The sequence below is a fragment of the Citrus clementina genome, unplaced genomic scaffold, assembly GCF_000493195.1.
Source record: "Citrus clementina cultivar Clemenules unplaced genomic scaffold, Citrus_clementina_v1.0 scaffold_5, whole genome shotgun sequence".
Classification (NCBI taxonomy): Eukaryota; Viridiplantae; Streptophyta; class Magnoliopsida; order Sapindales; family Rutaceae; genus Citrus; species Citrus x clementina.
Genome location: NW_006262201.1, coordinates 22,991,937 through 23,010,357, shown reverse-complemented (window position 1 = coordinate 23,010,357; position 18,421 = coordinate 22,991,937). Strand labels below are relative to the sequence as shown.

Here is an 18,421-nt window from a genome sequence, read left to right as displayed (position 1 = left end):
CAACAGGACCTTCATACCTTCTCTTTATTAATCACTAGTTGGTATGCTGTAGCTCAGCCAAGTGTCAAATGAATGGCAATCAAACTCTCGAGCCTCTGTATACCCTCCATAAGTTGTCTCCAACTACATCAAGGACTGCAATTATTTTAAGCAATAGAAAAATAATCGTGATACAATGAGTAACATATAGAGCATGCACCTGCTTTATACATATCCAAGAGTCTGAAGATAGGTACATGGAGCTTGATTTGCAGAATGATCTATCAAGAAAGCCTCAATGCAAAATCTTCATCCCTATTCCAAACAAAACCGGGCATATCGATCCTCCGCCCAGCGACAATCCCATATATGTAAAGCTTCTCAACAGGGAGCTCCGGCCTTGAATCTGGGGGTCCCTTCTCTTCAATAACTTGAACATTCAGCGTGATTATCCAAAGACACTTCAATTTTCATTTATAACTCAAACAAGTAAGACAGGGCTTATCTAAAGACACTGCAATTTTGGACATTGGCTAACAAGCTTGATTAGGTCAGGACTTTGTATAGTGGCATAGCTCAGATTCAAGGTTGTTAGGCTAGAGCAAACGGAATTGACAGATCACACTATTTGAGACCATAATCAGGTTGCATCTACGACTAATTTTCCAAAATTATACCAATCTCTATTCCAGTACATTGCTAATCAATGTTCCTGATTAATACGAGCAGCAATGACTATATAAACAATTATCTCCAGCGAACCAGGTATGTCAGATGCCAAATCTATAGTAGAGAAGGTTTGGTAGATCTCTTAAAAAATAATCTCATCTTTAATTTAATAAAAACTAGCATGAATCCCTGTTCAATAATCAGAATCAGTACCTTAAACAAATAAAAAAATTTCAGAGGCATTTTCAATGAGTCACATGGCAGCATAACAAATAACAAGTCATTTTCAATCAATCACAAGCGAACATGCGTTTGCAACAATCATTCACCTACAACTAACATTAATCGATGGAAAAAAATTTAAGCAACAGAAATACTCAAAAAAATTTCGAGACCCATTATTCTTTTTTTTAATCAAATCTCCTTACAAAACTGACACGCACGGAAATAATCTTATTCATACCTCATTGGCGGCTCGAAAACACTGGGATTGTTTGTGGGTCGACGGCGAAAGTCACTGGTCGGTATTCTTCCACATCGCCGGCGTGAATCAGTCATCTCAGGTATTTCTGTCTTCGGATTCAGTGTCATGGTCTCCCGTTCGTAAGCAAGTTTTTTAATCAAAGCATTAGAGAGAAGATGAAAGGGATATTGCGTTTCATGGCTTCAGTTCGAATGGAGGAAAGAGATGACCATTTTTCCTTTTCTTTTTTTGTGGGCATTACACATTACAAAGTTGAGACCAATTTCAGAACACAACTTAAAAATTAGGTAATGTTTAGGGATTTCCCCTGAAATTTTGTGTATTGACAGTCTCATGGAAAATATTCACGTAATTACAGGGAGCTGCTTGACATAACTGACGTTAGTATGCCATTTCATATATGTTAGTATATGAGGGTAAATTAGTAGTTTCATAATAAAAATCAAAGAAAAATAAAAAAAATTCCAAAGTTGTGTCGATGACCCAAATTTAGGCATTGACAATCAATTTATTACCCACAATACAAATTATCTTCAATTTATCTAAGATGAATGAAAACTCCATTTTCTCTCTCATTAAATGAAACTCTCAGCCATTTTCAAGCTTGAAAAGCTCTGAAGAAACTTTTGTAACTATAAAATCCCTGCTGCCTTCAAGTAATTTTAAGCTGAGTATGAACATGACAAGCTGCAATGGTGGCAAAAGGGTGTCGCCAAGCGAATTTCGTCGGCGGCTACTGTTTAAGACTACTAGAATTGGAACCTAAAAACGGTTAGTTTCCCAAAAAAAAACTTGCATGTTGGACTCAATGTTTTTTTTTTCTTTTTATTGTTGTGATGATGAAGAATGATAAAAATGTGTTGAAGAAGATGCTGAATGAGTTATATTGAACAAAAAAGAAATTGGGTTTTTTTTTTCTATTTTAGTTGATTTCAAACTTAAATGAATTGAAATCTTTGATTTATTAACTTGTTATTTTAGATTCAAAAGGTTGGTTTGGTGGTGTTGTGGTCTGGGGATGATAATTGATTTTTGTTTGTCTTGAAATTGACATGGCAGGTACCATTACCCATTGATCCAGGCTTTTACTGTGGCAGTAGCATTCGTTCTTATGCTCTGGTCTGCCTTCTTCATATGGCTTGTCTCCTGAAAAAAGAAGACTCATTTCTTTTCTTCCTTGGCTTCAATTGAAACGATTAAGGAATATTTTTTCAATTCCAACATCTGAATATTATAAATTCCTAGCTTTACACTTACTTTCATAATGAATGAACCATTGTTCATTTACTATCATTGAATTTGAAGCTAACACTGCCAGAAAGTAAAGCAAGCATCATGATTCATAAATCGCTCATTATCTTTCTAATAGCTATGGGGAAGGAGTATCTTAGCCATGTCAGTTCAATTTCCTGTTTGTTCTTATATTTCATTAGCAGGTGTGCGTATGTGATTCTATTGTGCGGGTTGTGTATTTTGAATGCTTTGAAGAGTGAATCATGGTTTATTGTCTTATTGAAGTAGTTTACTAATGGTGATATTTTAATTTGACGACGGTTGTATTTATAGCCACTGCTGCTGTAAATATTCTATACGTTGACAATTTTGTTGATTTTCTTAATTTATATTTTACTTTTTTTTTATATTATGTAAATGTCAATGATTTTTTTCCATGATTATTATAGACTTTTTAGTGCTCCGTGTTTACTATTTAACTCCAAATTGTTGCACTCATTTTTGTAGCCAATGGCATTTTTGACTTTTTATCAGTCCACTAACAGTCAAGTTAACTGTGTACTAACGTCAGGGGAGGTTCTTATAATTACATGAATACTTTCTATGAGATTTTTAATACACCGAATCTCAGGGGAGGTCCCGAAAAATTACCCCTTGAAAATTTCAAGTTTACTTGAATTTTTTTATCATTAATGTGTACTTTTATGATTTTATCCTCACCAACTTAATTTATACGAAGTGGTAAACTAAAAGGTATTTGAGAATACGCGAATACAATCTATCAAACTAAAAACATGCTAAATCTCAGTGGAGGTTTGTGATAATTAACCAATGGAAAAAACATGTAAATAAGAAACCCAACTTACGAAAATGCTAGATTGGGCAGGCTTTATTGTGAGAAATGTACCTAAAATAATATTTCTGTATGTGTACCCAGAAAATATATAAAGGAACGACCTATATAATATTTTTGTTGAAATGTTATACTCTATGATTACAGAATGCTTGAGTTCTAAAGAAGATTCAAGTCATTCCTCAGGTGCAGCATTCGAAATAAGGACATTGCCCTTGTGAAATTTGCATTACTTCTATTGAAAATCTACATAATGAGAGCTCTCCCGTTACATTTTTCGTTGTTTTGCTTGTGCTTTACTTCAATGTGTCGCCACATGAACAAGTATATTGCAACATATGTACCATCAATTTTGCTATGTCATATTCCCTAATATTATATAATACAGATGATTTTGAAATTATAATAACAACAATGGGGTCAAGCACATTTTGTGTCTTGAAGATTTGCGAGAGCTCCATCCTACAAAGTTAATATATTATTATTATTATTGATGATGATGACATTGTTGTTATTATTATTATTTGAGAGATGGTAGAATAAAGTTGTTCATTTTGAAGTTTAACAGTGGAAAATAAGAAAAACAAGAAAAAGTTTTTTTTTGTTATTTTAGGTTTCTAAAAATATTTTTGCTCCGTTTGTTCTGTTTTCTTTGCTGGGATTTGAGATAAAAAAAAATTATCTCAAATAATATAATATTCATCAATTGGTTGGAGAGATAATATAATTAATTCACTTAGATCTTGAAAGAATTACCAAGCACTCAATTAATAACACATTATCTAGGATTAAATTTGAGAGAAAAAATTTGGAATGTCTATCTTTACTCTAATTTAATTGAAAATAAGCCTATCATTGAATGATCAATTATAGTTTGCTTAATACTAAAATGTCACCCGTAAGTTTGTTCTCGATTTGTAATTGATTTATCTTAATTCATCAACTCGACAAAGGTTCGTTCATCTTGTTCTTGTACACTTAAAAGTCATGAAGATCAAAACCAAATCTGTAGTTACATTTTCTTGAAAAATAATTTTAGGCAATAGGTTCTCGTGTTTAAGCGATATTTTTAAAGGGTTATGATAGTAGTGGAGCACTAATGCACTTCATAACTATCAGATGGATTGTTGAAAAAAATAAAAAATGTTCGCATATTTTTTTAATATTTTGTATAATGGCTAAAAGATCAGATAGTTGACAGATAATTTTTTATCCTTTTTTTTTATTTTCATCATGTTTGAAAGACATCCTCTTTGGAAGTCAAGGTAAAAATAACAATTTTATCCTTACAACGTCAAGAAAATTCTAACAAAATTTAGATGACAGTGAACAATTGAAACACTTTGTAAATTTCAGGTGGATTTCTGCAAAGAAAAAAGTGTTTGTATATTTTTTAAAACGTCCAAAAGATCACATGGTCGGTGGATAATTGCCTATTTATTATTAACAATAAAAATTTTTCAATATTAATTGTTGTTGTTGTTATTATTATTATTATTATATGACAAATGTTATAATAAATAATAATTATCATAATACAAAATCAAAGGCATATTAGTAATTTGTAACAACTCATCGCAATTTTAAGATAAAACAAATACATCAATAACAATATAATTTATTATGATTCTAATTTCTCAATTTAAATAAATTAATTAATCTAATCGTCATTCCATATTTTAATTCCAAGTCATTCCATTCCAATCCATTCATATTTTAATCTATTTCGATTATTAATTGATAAAGGGGCCGTCAGTATATCAACTACCCCGAGTAACGCCTGAAAGACACTGGGGCAAGGGCCGCAGACTCACGTGTAGCGTTGATGTCCAGTTTCTTTAGCATTTTGAATTCATAAACGAAATTACAGTGGTTCTTCATCCATTGGCCATTCCGCTTGTTAATTATAATAGACCTGACAACAATTTATACGAATTCTGCCAATTGTTCACGCGCACCTATTTTAATCGAAAATATAATATGGCTCCATAAACAATGATTATCTCTCGACAGTTGTTCTGCACTCCCTAATTTAATTGAAAAAGACTTGATGATTATTTAATTGGAAATATTTTTTTTTTTGGGCTCTGCTTGGTTTAGTAATTTGTCTTTTATATTTGACTGACTCGACAAAGAGTTGATCACCTCGTTTTGACAAACTTAAATTACAGAGATGGAAACCAGATCTGTCATACATTAAAATAATCAAACCACTTTCTCTTTTTCACCTATTTTCACGGAGAAAAAATGCTAAAGAAACTGGGAGAATGCTAAATTCATTTAGGTAGACTTAGTGAAGGAAAATTCAAAGGTGGAAAGTCTACAGAGAGAGGAAGCGCGTGTTTAGAGAGAGAGGCCTCAAATATATGAGTTGGATTTCTCATAAAAGGTAGTAAGGTTTCTATAATTCTATTTCTATTTATGCTGAATTTCATGGGAACGAAGTTAATTTAGAGATTTGTATACTTTATTTATAGTTAAGTTTTCCAAAAAAAAGGGGTAAAGTTGCGCCAAAGCTAATTTTTATAATTGGTCGATTATTTTAGAAGCACAAGGGTACCAACAAGGAATTGTAGAGCCGGATACGTGTAGCCTTCATTGTTTTCCTGATTCGGTATGTATATAGTTATATGTATGTTTAGGTAGATTATGGTTGGTGATGATATTGTTAATAATATGAATGATTTGTTAGATATGAAAATTAAGTTATTGAGGGTGAAACATGAAACCAAATCCGTCACTGCATTTGCTTGAGAAATAATTTTACTAACAATAGGTCCTCGTGTTTTGACAACTTTCAATGTGGTTTAGTTACATGTATTTAGAACATAAATAATTGTTATGACTTTAGAAAATTTTGTTGTTTGTAATTTATATTTGAAATTTTGTTAACAATTGTTTGGCAGGAATATTTTTATTTAAGGAAAAGAGTGATCTCATTAATGAACTGGTTTAGATAACACAGATGAAAATAATAAATTGATTCATAATTAAGTCAATTACTTAATTAAAATGTACCTCAATATTTTTTTGGTAATGTTGTATCTTTTACAATAATTTCTGGTAGTTATGTTGTGGAAATAATCACTGTAAAGATAATCAGTTAAACATTTAGGAAAATTTACTTCTAAAAGTGCTATTAATGTAAATGACCGAATTGAACATAATGCTAAACAAAATTTATTTATACATTTATAAACATGTATATAAAAAAAATTTTATCTTGTACATATAATAATTGATAACAGAAATAAATATTTTATATTATTAATTTTATTTTTATTTTGTTATCTCAATGTAATTGTTAAAATATCTTTAAAATTAATAATTTTATTTCCTAAATAATAAGGATAATTTTTTATTTTTATAATATATATAAGGTTGTATATAGAATTATATTAAGTATAAAACTGGTTATCAAAATTAGATTTTGACAAACTATTCCTTTTTTACTTTCCGAAATTTGTTGTGGGATAAGTGATTTTACCAAAGGCGATTTTTAAAAATTTTACCAAATACCAAAATTAACATTTAACTTTAAAAAATGACTTTTGAGCCTTTAAAAATAATCTCAAACAGACCTATAATATATGTTTCATTTTTTTTTAAATTTTATATTTTATGACATAAAAATATAATTTTTATCATTGAAAAACTAATGACAGAGATCTTTTGAATAATTTAAAAAAAGAAACTCAGAGCTCAAGATAGTGCTGTAATTGGTTGAAGAAGAAGGCTAAAACTTGATGACAAATTTATTATACTAGTTTTAAGGTTTTATATTACTCTGCCCAATCTCAATACATTATTAGCTCATGTGTGAGTGAAAGTTGCTGGTTCTTATTTTAGTAATTTCTCTTTCTATTTGCTTGACTCGACAAAGAGTTGGTTCACCTCGTACTCATACACTTAAATTACAAACATGGAAACTAGATCTGTCGTTTCGTTAATTGGCCTCATAAATTAATCAATCACACCTTCTTATTAATTTACCATTACTCTTTTCATTCCCTTATTTTTATCTAACCATTTAGGATAGGATTTAAATTCAGTACCTAATTATTTTTTTAATAATTTTAAAAAACTATAATTAATAGTTATTGAATAAAAATATAAAATTAATTATATTATTTGTCATACGCGTGTGACAATAGGTTAAGAAAAATTTATTTACGTTTGCTCACTCCACAGTCTTATTAGCTCCCCCACTCTCTTAATCATTTCTTATTCTGTACTTAATTACATTATGTGACATCTTTGTCACTTCTTTACATTCATTCTTAATCTAAATAGAAACCCTTTTCTTGCTTCCTTCTTCTCATTCGAAAAACACTTTGCTTCTGTTTGTTTGTTAGTTATTTTTAGCTCCATAACTGCTTGTCGTATCGTTGTCTCTCTGTTCTTACTGTCCTTTGGCCTTCTTCATTTCTACATTGTTGTCAGGATTCAAGATGCTGGAAATCATTGTTACTCTCGTTTTGGAACTTGTAAAATGCTTGGCTCCTCCAACAGAACGCAAACTTGTTTATTTGCGCAAGCGGAACTACAATGCCAACCTTGAGAATCTCAAGGCGGAAATGGAGAAGTTGAAGGTTGAACGTACGAGCATTCAGCGCAGAGTTTCAGAGGCGAAAGAAAAAGGGGAAGAGATTGAAGAGAAGGTTGAGAAGTGGCTGGTTAATGCTAACGGCATCATTGACCGGGCAACCAAATTCGTTGAAGATGAAGAGTCAACAAATAAGCGCTGTCTCAAGGGCTTGTGTCCTAATTTGAAGACCCGCTATCAGCTTAGCAAGAAAGCAGAGACAGAGGTGAAGGCCCTTGTTGAACTTGGAGAAGAAGTTAAGAAGTTTGATATCGTTTCCCACCGTACCACTCCGGAGGAGATATGGCTTAAGTCGAACAAAGGTTACGAGGCCTTCGAATCAAGAGTTTCTACTTTGAAGTCCATACAAAATGCGTTGACTGATGTGAATGTCAGCATTATTGGGGTGTACGGCATGGGCGGCATTGGAAAGACGACACTGGTGAAGGAGTTTGCTAGGCAAGCCAGGGAAGACAAGCTGTTTGATCGGGTGGTTTTTTCAGAGGTTTCACAAACTCCAGACATAAAAAAGATTCAAGGGGAAATTGCAGAGAAGTTAGGTCTGTAGTTGTCCGATGAAGCTGAATATAGAAGAGCTAGCAGGCTGTATGAACGACTGAAGAATGAGAATAAGATTCTTGTGATTCTAGATAATATCTGGAAACATGTTGATTTGGAGACGGTTGGAATTCCCTTTGGAAATGATCATAAAGGATGTAGACTACTGCTGACAGCAAGAGACAATAATGTGCTATTAAGTATGGGCTCCAAAGATAACTTCTTGATTGGCAATCTAAATGAAGAAGAAGCTTGGAGATTGTTTAAGATAATGAATAGTGATGATCTTGAAAATTGTAAGTTCAAGTCTACAGCAATTAATGTAGCCCAGGCATGTGGAGGTTTGCCCATTGCCTTGACTACAGTAGCGAGGGCACTGAGAAACAAGAGTCTGCATGAGTGGAAGAATGCCTTGCGAGAACTCCAAACGCCTTCAGTGGTAAACTTCGAAGGTGTGCCTGCAGAGACTTATTCAAGTATTGAACTGAGTTTCAAGTATTTAAAAGGTGAGCAACTCAAGAAAATTTTTCTGCTCTGCAGTCTAATAGGTAACAGTTTTTGGTTTACAGACTTGTTTAAATACTCCATGGGTTTGGGCATATTTCAAGGAGTCAACAGGATGGTAGATGCACGAAACAAATTATATGCATTGGTCCATGAACTTAGAGACTCTTGTTTATTGCTTGAGGGTGATAGCAGTGAACAATTTTCCATGCATGATGTTGTCTACGATGTTGTCGTATCAATTGCATGTCGAGACCAACATGTTTTCTTGGTGAGAAATGAGGTTGTGTGGGAGTGGCCTGATGAGGATGCACTTAAAAAATGCTCTGCAATCTCTTTATTAAATAGTAGCATTCATGAAGTTTCTGAGGAATTTGAATGTCTGCAACTTGAATTTTTACATATTTCCCAAAACACTTTTGTTGAGGTCAATATTCCTGACAACATTTTCAAAGGGATGAAAACGCTTCGAGTTATAGATTTGACACGAATGCGATTATTTTCATTGCCATCTTCAATCGGTCTTCTAGCAAATCTTCAAACACTCTGTCTAGATCAAAGCATGTTGGGAGACATAGCCATAATTGGAAAGTTGAAGAATCTAGAAATCCTTAGCTTTTTAAATTCTGATATTGTACGGTTGCCTGGCGAACTAGGTCAACTGACTAAGTTAAGGCTGTTAGATTTAACAGATTGTTTGCAACTAAAATTTATTGTGCCCAACGTCTTATCAAGCTTCACTCGATTGGAAGAACTGTATATGGGTAATTCCCCTGTTGAATGGGAAGTTGAAAAGGCCAATAGTGAAAGAAGTAATGCCACCCTCGACGAATTGATGCATTTGAGGCGATTGACCACTTTAGAAATAGATGTTAAAAATGATAGCATTTTACCGGATGGGTTTTTTTCCAAAAAGCTGGAAAGGTTTGATATATCAATAGGAGATGCATCATTCGACTCTACCCTGGTTATTGAGAATGATTGGTTTGAAAGTCGGCAGCACTTTATGATCAGTAATCATGAGAGTTTAAGAACATTGAAGCTCAAGCTTGATTCTATGGCCATTTGCTCCGAGAAGTTGCAGCTCATCAATAACGTTGAATACTTATGTTTGGATAAGTTGCAAGGAATCAAGAATGTGGTTTTAGAATTGGACACTGAGGGCTTTTCACAATTGAAGCATCTCCATGTTCAAAATAATCCAGACTTCCTGTGTATCGTCGATTCAATGGAGAGAGAACCATGTGTCGCCTTTCCTCTTTTGGAGTCCCTTACTCTTCACAATTTGATCAATACGGAGAGGATATGTATTGATCGACTCAAAATAGAGTCCTTCAATGAACTCAAAACCATAAAAGTAGAAAATTGTGATGAGTTGAGTAATATCTTCTGGCTCTCTAGTAGTACAAAATGCCTTCCAAGACTGGAGAGGATTGCAGTTATCAATTGCAGCAGCATGGAAGAGATTTTTGCAACTGGAGGAGAAGCTGATGTTGATGTTGATGAGAAGATAGAGTTTGTTCAATTAAGATCTTTGAGTCTGGGAAAGCTTCCAAAGGTTACAAGGTTTTGCGGTGAAGTGAAGACTCCTTCCACATCACCAAACAGACAAGAGTCGCAAGAGGAATTGACAGCCAGTTCCAACGAGATCAGTTCGGAAACGTCAACTCTGCTTTTCAACGAGAAGGTACGTAGGCTAATGCTTCTTTTTTTTTCTTTAGTTCTATCATGCACTCTAATTTGAAAAAAAAAAAAAAAGTCTCATACACTCGCTAATTAAGCTCTTAATTAGGTGCTTCTTATATGGATATTGTGTCAAAACAAGTGCTTTCCATACGGATATTGGATCTAAAGAGAAAATTATCTTTAGGTAGTGTTGCCAAATTTGGAGGCTTTGGAGCTGAATGCTATTAATGTCGACGAGATTTGGAATGACAATCAACTTGCGGCCATGATTACTTACTTTCAAAGTTTGACACGATTGATAGTGTGGGGCTGTGACAAATTAAAATACATATTTTCAGCTTCTATGATCCAAAGCCTTAAGCACCTCCAACACCTGGAGATACGGATATGTATGGGTTTACAAGAGATCATCTCCAAAGACAGAGCAGATCAAGTGACCCCATATTTTGTCTTTCCACAAGTGACCACTCTGAATCTCGAAGGTCTACCAGAACTCAGATGTTTATACCCTGGAATGCATACTTCAGAATGGCCAGCACTAAAACATTTGGAGGCCTGTAATTGTGATAAAATAACGTTGTCCCAGAATAACGAGAATGATCAATTTGGTATTCCGGCACAACAACCCCTGCTCTCGTTCAAGAAGGTATGAAACCAAATTTTAGATTTTTTTTATCAATTATCTTTGTTGTTCCTCACTCACAGGTTTAATAAATACCTATATGGAGTTTTTTTCAAGTGGGAATGCCCTTATTTTTTACTTTTTTCATGCGGAGAAGCTTTCAAATCCCACAGTTTAAGAGCGTGTGTATATATATATATATAATCATTCTCAGGTGTGGGGGGTTCGTATTTTTTTTAATGTGGACACGCTTTTAAACCGTACGGTTTAAGAGAGTTAGTTTTTTAATGAATTATGAAGCCATGCGGTTTTAGAGAGTTAAAAATTAACTTTTTTAAACCATGGGGTCTAAAAATTGGTCCACAAGAAAAAAAAATGAGGATGTCCGCATTAGAGAAGGAATATATATATATATATATATATATTAGTTAGATCATTGAAAACTTTGATTACACAATGAATTTTGCCAGTCTTGAATTATGGATCAATGTGCTAAGTTAATAATTTGAGCTCGATGATGATCAGATCTTACCCAACTTGGAGGAACTGGCATTAAGTGGAAAAGACATCACGATGATTTTGCAAGGCGATTTCCCACAACACCTCTTTGGCAGTCTTAAACTACTACATGTTGGGGATGATGACTTAGCTTGCTTTCAACTTGGTTTACTTGAGAGGTTTAACAATCTGAAACTTCTCTTCCTGTCGGATTGTTCGTATGAAGTGGTATTTTCAAATGAAGGATATTTGGAGAAACATGGGAGGAAGTTGGCACTGATAAAAAAGTTAAACCTGACCAGACTTAATCGTCTGCAGCAACTGTGGAAACGTGACTCCAAACAGCTGGACTTCATTTTTCAACATCTTGAAATTCTAAGAGCATATCACTGTCAAAATCTGTTAAGTCTATTGCCATCATCATCGGTATCTTTTCGGAATCTCGCACATCTGCAAGCTTTTGCTTGCAAGAAATTGATGAACTTAGGAACATGCTCCACAGCAAAAAGTCTGGAGCGACTCTTATCATTGAAGGTATTTGGATGCACAGCAATGACAGAAGTCGTAGTATGTGACGAAGATGAAACAGCAAATATAAAAGAAGAGATTGTTTTCAGCAAATTGATTACATTGTCCCTGTTTGATTTAGATAGTCTCACAAGCTTCTCCTCTGCCAATTACACCTTCAAATTCCCATGTTTGCAAGATTTGTCGGTGATTGGTTGTCCCAAGATGAAGATTTTCACCAAAGGAGAATCAACCACGCCTCTGAGAGTAAACGTCCGGTACGGAAGGAGTGAGGACAAAGTGCGTTGGTCTAATAATGACCTTAACACAATCATACAACAATTACATCAAGAAAAGGTACGGGTAACTGTTAGAATATTTGTTATTAATGAGTGAATTTTTAATCACGTTTATATATGAGAATCTTATTAAATTCCTCGAAAATTCATTAATCATTAGTTTTAATTTCATAATATGAATTTTAATTTAAATTCATGAATGCGAATTTTATTTTCAGCTGTTGGAGGGTTCGTCTCCTTACTCGTCGCAGTACTGATCTCATACGCCTTCAGTACTTGGCGAGCTGTCAATTTGAAGAATAAGGTATTTTATTTTTAGAAAAGGAATTTTATTCTCCTTGAAAATATCATTCAAAGTGACAACATTTTCATGTGGAAAGCCTTCAGATCTTTTTTTTTTTTCCCCTGTTTTAATCGAGGGGTCTGTCAAATTTAGTTTTTAAATGAGAATAATTTTTATGGGCCATTTCACATTGAGAAATTAGTTTTTTCCTAAAGTGATCACAGTAAGAACATAAAAAATAATGACCCAATACATTACCACAAAATTAATCTCGGTTAGTCAGGTTATATGAAAATTTTTCAAAATAAATATGAAGAAGATTGAGGTCACTTCTCTGTGTTTGCAGCATCAGAAATAAGAGCTACTTTTCTGTGAAACTCGTGCTCCGTCCTTTGAAGTTAAGCTTACATTCTGAGGGTATTCACTCTACTGTATCACTACATGCAGCTTTGAAAGTGTTACATTAACCCGCCGCTATTAAGTTCAAAAACGATGTATCAATTTACCATTGGTCTGCACTGCTTCTTGTAATATGTGAAATAAATTTCCAGTTTATTTTGACATTTTGAATATAAATTCTTCTGAATTTTCAGCCAAAGGTTTGGTAGTTGTTCTGATTTATCTTCAGTTTCATTTTGTGATCACAGAAACGTTAGGATTTGCATGCATGAAAGCACATTAAATCATAGAAATTTTGTCAGACATCCATGCAAATGAAATTTTATCAGCAATCTTATAATTTTCTGTTATTGTTGTCGTTGTCATTATTCTATTGCTGGTACTGTTTGAAATTTCTAGTATTTTAGATGTGAAATTTATTATATTAGGTATTCAAGGTATATATATGATGCTGAATACAGGGCTTCTGTTGTCTAAATTTGTTTTATTTTGTTTGCTTCACATCTAATTTTCAAAAACTATTGAAGAATGCTGAGAGAATGAACAATTGGTCTAAAGAATCAAATGCAATATTGCTATTAGTTTGTTGATTGCCATCATTGCTGTTCTGTTATTTTAATTTTTGCCCTGTTTGTTCTGTTTCCCTGTTTGCTTCACATCTATCTTCCCTAACTTAGAAGGCAAGGAATTTGTACTCGAAAACGAATAGCAGTTGCACAAAATGTGGCAACCACACCAAATAATCAATTTGTTGAGAAATTTTGAAAGCTTTACTTGATAAAAATTTGAAAGTTTTGAAAAGGATTCAGGTCGCTCTTTTGTGCGGCCTCTGGAATAAGAGCTGTGTCGCTGTTGAAAAGTTTACATGCTGACTTGCTGAGGGGCTTCCATCATCACCGTTTCACTACAAGGTTAAGGCAGCTTCAAGTTGTTGGGTTTGGTGAACCAAGTTGTGTACAGGATTCACTTATGAGGGCCTACGTGATTGCAGACGAGCCTAAGCTTTTGTCTCTCCCTCTTCCATCTCAACACACACAATCTTCATGTGGCTTTTGTTAGGAAATTAGTGGGTGAAGTAGGACCGCAGCTAAAATGAAATTGTAAGAAAATAAAGAACAAGCACAATAGAGATATCAGAAATTACGTGGTTCAGCTTTTAGCCTACGTCCACGGGCGAAAACAGAAGGAAATATTTTACTAGTGAAAAGGAGTTACAAGTATTGTAGTATTTTACCTCACTACCCAAAACCCCAATACACCCAAACTCTCAAATCACTAAGCACACGAAATTCTTTGCTCTTGCAAGAATCATTTCTCATAACTCTCAACTCTCTCTACAAAATTGGATGCTAAAAACCAAATGAAGAGCTCTCTTTTTATAGCCAAAATTGGCTATTAAAATAATAATTAATTTTTTTTCTTGTCAAAATCGTTCCCCCTTTTCTTCTTCAAACTTCTTCTTTTTCCATTTTCTTCATTCCAAATTTACTGCTGCCAAATTCTTCTGCTTCTTCTTTGAACAAAATTGTGCTGACAATCTAGATGGCTGCTTTATACCATCTAGATGGCCACCTTATTTGACATTTCTCCCACTTGGAGATTTAAATGAGAATTAATTAATTTCCACACCATCCTTTCTGCTTCGCCATAATCATGTTGTCTACGTTTCTGCTAGGCCACAAGAGGATCTACTCTAGACAAATTTATCAGTATTTATCGGCTTGGTCAAAATATCTGCTAGGTTCTCCTTCGTATGGATTTTCTGTAAATCTACACTTCCATCTTCCACTACTTCTCGAACGAAGTGATACTGAACTCCTATGTGCTTTGTCCTGGAATGAAAGGTTGGATTCCTTGCAATGTGCAAGGCACTCTGACTGTCACAAAACACAGGAATTTTCTGTTGTTTGTGCCCGAGCTCCTTCAATAACCTTTGTATCCAAATAGCTTCCTTGCAAGCTTGTGTAGCTGCCATGTATTCTGCTTCTGTTGTAGATAAAGCCACAACAGTCTGCAGTTTCGAAACCCAGCTTACAGCTGCTCCCGCAAGTGTAAACACATAACCAGTAGTAGATTTTCTTTTATCAAGGTCTCCTGCAAAATCTGAATCCACATAGCTGCTGACAGTAAACTCTGATCCTCCATAACATAATACAACATCTGAGGTTCCTCTGATGTATCTCAGAATCCTCTTTACAGCTATCCAATGCTCTCCACCAGGATTTGCCATGTATCGACTGATTACTCCCACTGCTTGTGCAATGTCCGGTCTAGTACATATCATAGCGAACATCAAACTTCCCACTGCTGATGCATATGGTACTCGAGACATCTCCCTCCTCTCTGCTTCATTGGTAGGACACATACTTGAGGATAATTTGAAATTAACAGGAAGTGAGGTAGAAATTGACTTATAATCTTGCATGTTGAAGCGCCGCAAGATTTTCTTCAAGTAATTCTTCTGCGAAAGCCAAATCTTCCTGCTATTTCTGTCTCGGTAAATTTGCATCCCTAGAAGCTTGTTTGCTGGTCCCAAGTCCTTCATTTCAAACTCTCTAGCCAACTGTGCCTTTAATTCTTGGACTCGATCTTTGTTGGGACCTGCTACCAACATGTCATCCACATACAACAGCAAAATAATGAAATCATTATCTTCAAACCTCTTGTAATATGCACAATGGTCTAAACTGAGTCTGTTGTATCCAAGGCTCATGATGAAGGAATCAAATCTCTTATACCAACACCTCGGCACCTGTTTGAGACCGCATAGAGATTTGTTCAACCTGCAAACCAAGTTCTCCTTTCCTGTTTCTGCAAAACCTTCTGGTTGGAGCATATATATTTTTTCTTTAAGTTCTCCATGAAGAAATGCAGTTTTCACATCTAACTGCTCTATATGTAAGTCAAATGTAGCACACATCGCCAAAACTACTCTGACTGTTGTGAGTCGAACCAGCGGAGAAAATATCTCGTTGAAGTCAATACCTTCTTTCTGAGCATATCCTTTCACCACCAATCTTGCACGATACCGCTCCACTTGGTCATTGCCATCACGTTTGATCTTGTAGACCCATTTGTTACCAACGGCTTTTCTTCCACGTGGTAGTGGTACAAGTTTCCATGTCTTGTTCTTGTGTAGAGCTTCAATTTTTTCCTGCATTGCCGTCATCCACAAAGCAACATCTGAGTTGTTTAAAGTTTCATGGAAAGTTGAAGGCTCTCCATCCTCTGTTAGAAGACAGTATGCAACGTTGATCTCTGTGACATAGTATGCAACATTGATCTCTGTGACATACTCCGAGTGCCACGTTGGTGGTCGTCTCTCACGAGTTGACCGACGAACTTCTGGAGCCTCAGACTCGACTGGTTCTTATTCCTCGTGCTCTGGTGCTGCTTCAGAAGAATCTGAATCTTCTAGATTATTTTTCACATATACTGGCACAGTCTCTGACTTTTCTTTTACAGTGCCATCACCTCCATCTTTCATTTGCAGTTGATCTTCTACAAAAATAACATCTCTGCTGATGACGATTTTGTGGGCAGTGGGGTCCCACAAACGATACCCCTTTACTCCATCAGCATATCCCAAGAAGATACATCTTCTAGATTTTGCATCTAGTTTTGTTCTTTCTTGGACATTGTACATTACGTACACAAGACATCCAAATGCATGTAGGTAGGAATAATCAGCTGGCTTTCCAGTCCACATCTCCATCACTGTCTTCAGCCCAATAGCTGTAGATGGCGATCGATTTACTATATAACAAGCAATTTTGGCTGCTTCTGCCCAGAATGAATTGGGTAGACCAGCAATCCTCAACATAGCTCTTATTCTTTCTGTAAGAGTTCTGTTCATCCGCTCTGCCACTCCATTTTGTTGAGGAGTGTATGCCACCGTGAACTGCCTCTGGATACCTTCTTACTTACAGAAAGCAAGAAACTCGCCGTCTGTATACTCTCCACCATTATCCGTCCTCAAGCACTTGATTTTTTACCAAATTCAAGTTCCACCCGCGCTTTGTATTCTTTAAACACTGGAAATACATCTGACTTTTTCTTAATTGGATACACCCAACATCTTCTGGAATAATCATCAATGAAAGTCACCATGTACTTTGCATCTCCCATGGATATATCCGGTGATTCCCAAACATTAGAATGAATCAAGTCTAGAATGCATTTACTTCTAGCAATAGATCTACTGAATTTTAATCTATGCTGCTTACTTGTAACATAATGCTCGCAAAATGGTAAACTTACCGATTTGAGCCCCGGAAGCAATTTTCGCTCAGAGAGAATCTTCAAGCCTTATTCTGACACGTGACCAAGTTTGAGATGCCACATCATCGTTGACTCTTCTCCATTTGATGCGACACACGCATCAGCCTCCTGTAGTGTTTCTCCTTTAAACATGAATAGATTAGCACCGATCTTTTCTGCCTTCATCAATACAAGCGCTCCTTTAACGATCTTCATAATTCCATTCTCCACATGAGTTTTATACCCATGACTATCCATTTGTCCCAAAGACAAAAGATTTTTCTTCAGGCCGTTGACATGTCGTACCTCCCCAATTGTGCGAATTGTACCATCAAACATTTTTATTTTGATAGTACCAATACCAGCGATCTCCAAGGCATGATCATTACCTATATATACAGATCCTCCTGAGATAGGTTCATATGTGTGGAACCACTCTCTCCGAGAGGTCATGTGCCAGGTAGCTCCTGAGTCTATAAGCCAGACATCAGAAAGTCATTTTCTGCCTTCTGAAACAGTTGTTGCTTCGCTGTAGAGAATTTCGACATCATCTGAGGTACTTGCTACACACCCCTGAGCATTTGATGACTCAGGTTCTTTACCCTCTCTTCTCTTCTGGTTACTCCAACACTCCTTTTTGACGTACCCTTTCTTACCACAGTTGTAGCATTTAACATTCTTCTTACTTATGGATTTTGATCTACCATGATTTTGACTCCCACTGGGGCCACGTTCCGTTGATCTCCTTCTCGTCACCGATAGCGCCTCCGCTTGCTGCGAACTTGCTTGTCTGTTTTCCTTATTTTTTCGCCTGCTCTCCTCATTTAATATGGAGGCTGCAATATCGTCGAAAACTAGACTGTCCACTAGATTGTTCTTCGTCAGGTTGATGATGAGCTGATCATACGAATCTGGTAGACTTTGAAGTAGAAGCTCTGCACGTTCATTCTTCTCTATATTATGACCCAACGTTGTGAGTTGTAAAAATAGAGTCTTCAAGGT

General features: G+C 35.3%; 1 protein-coding gene across 1 annotated transcript; it reads left to right on the top strand.

Moving 5' to 3' along the window:
• Positions 1 to 7,669: 7,669 nt before the first annotated feature.
• Positions 7,670 to 12,758, top strand: LOC112098240 (disease resistance protein At4g27190-like). The gene is given in 4 exon segments (XM_024183927.1): positions 7,670 to 10,552; positions 10,736 to 11,197; positions 11,699 to 12,535; positions 12,696 to 12,758. Coding segments are annotated over 4 exon segments (4,221 nt in total). The 3' UTR covers positions 12,735 to 12,758.
• The last annotated feature ends 5,663 nt before the right edge of the window (positions 12,759 to 18,421 follow it).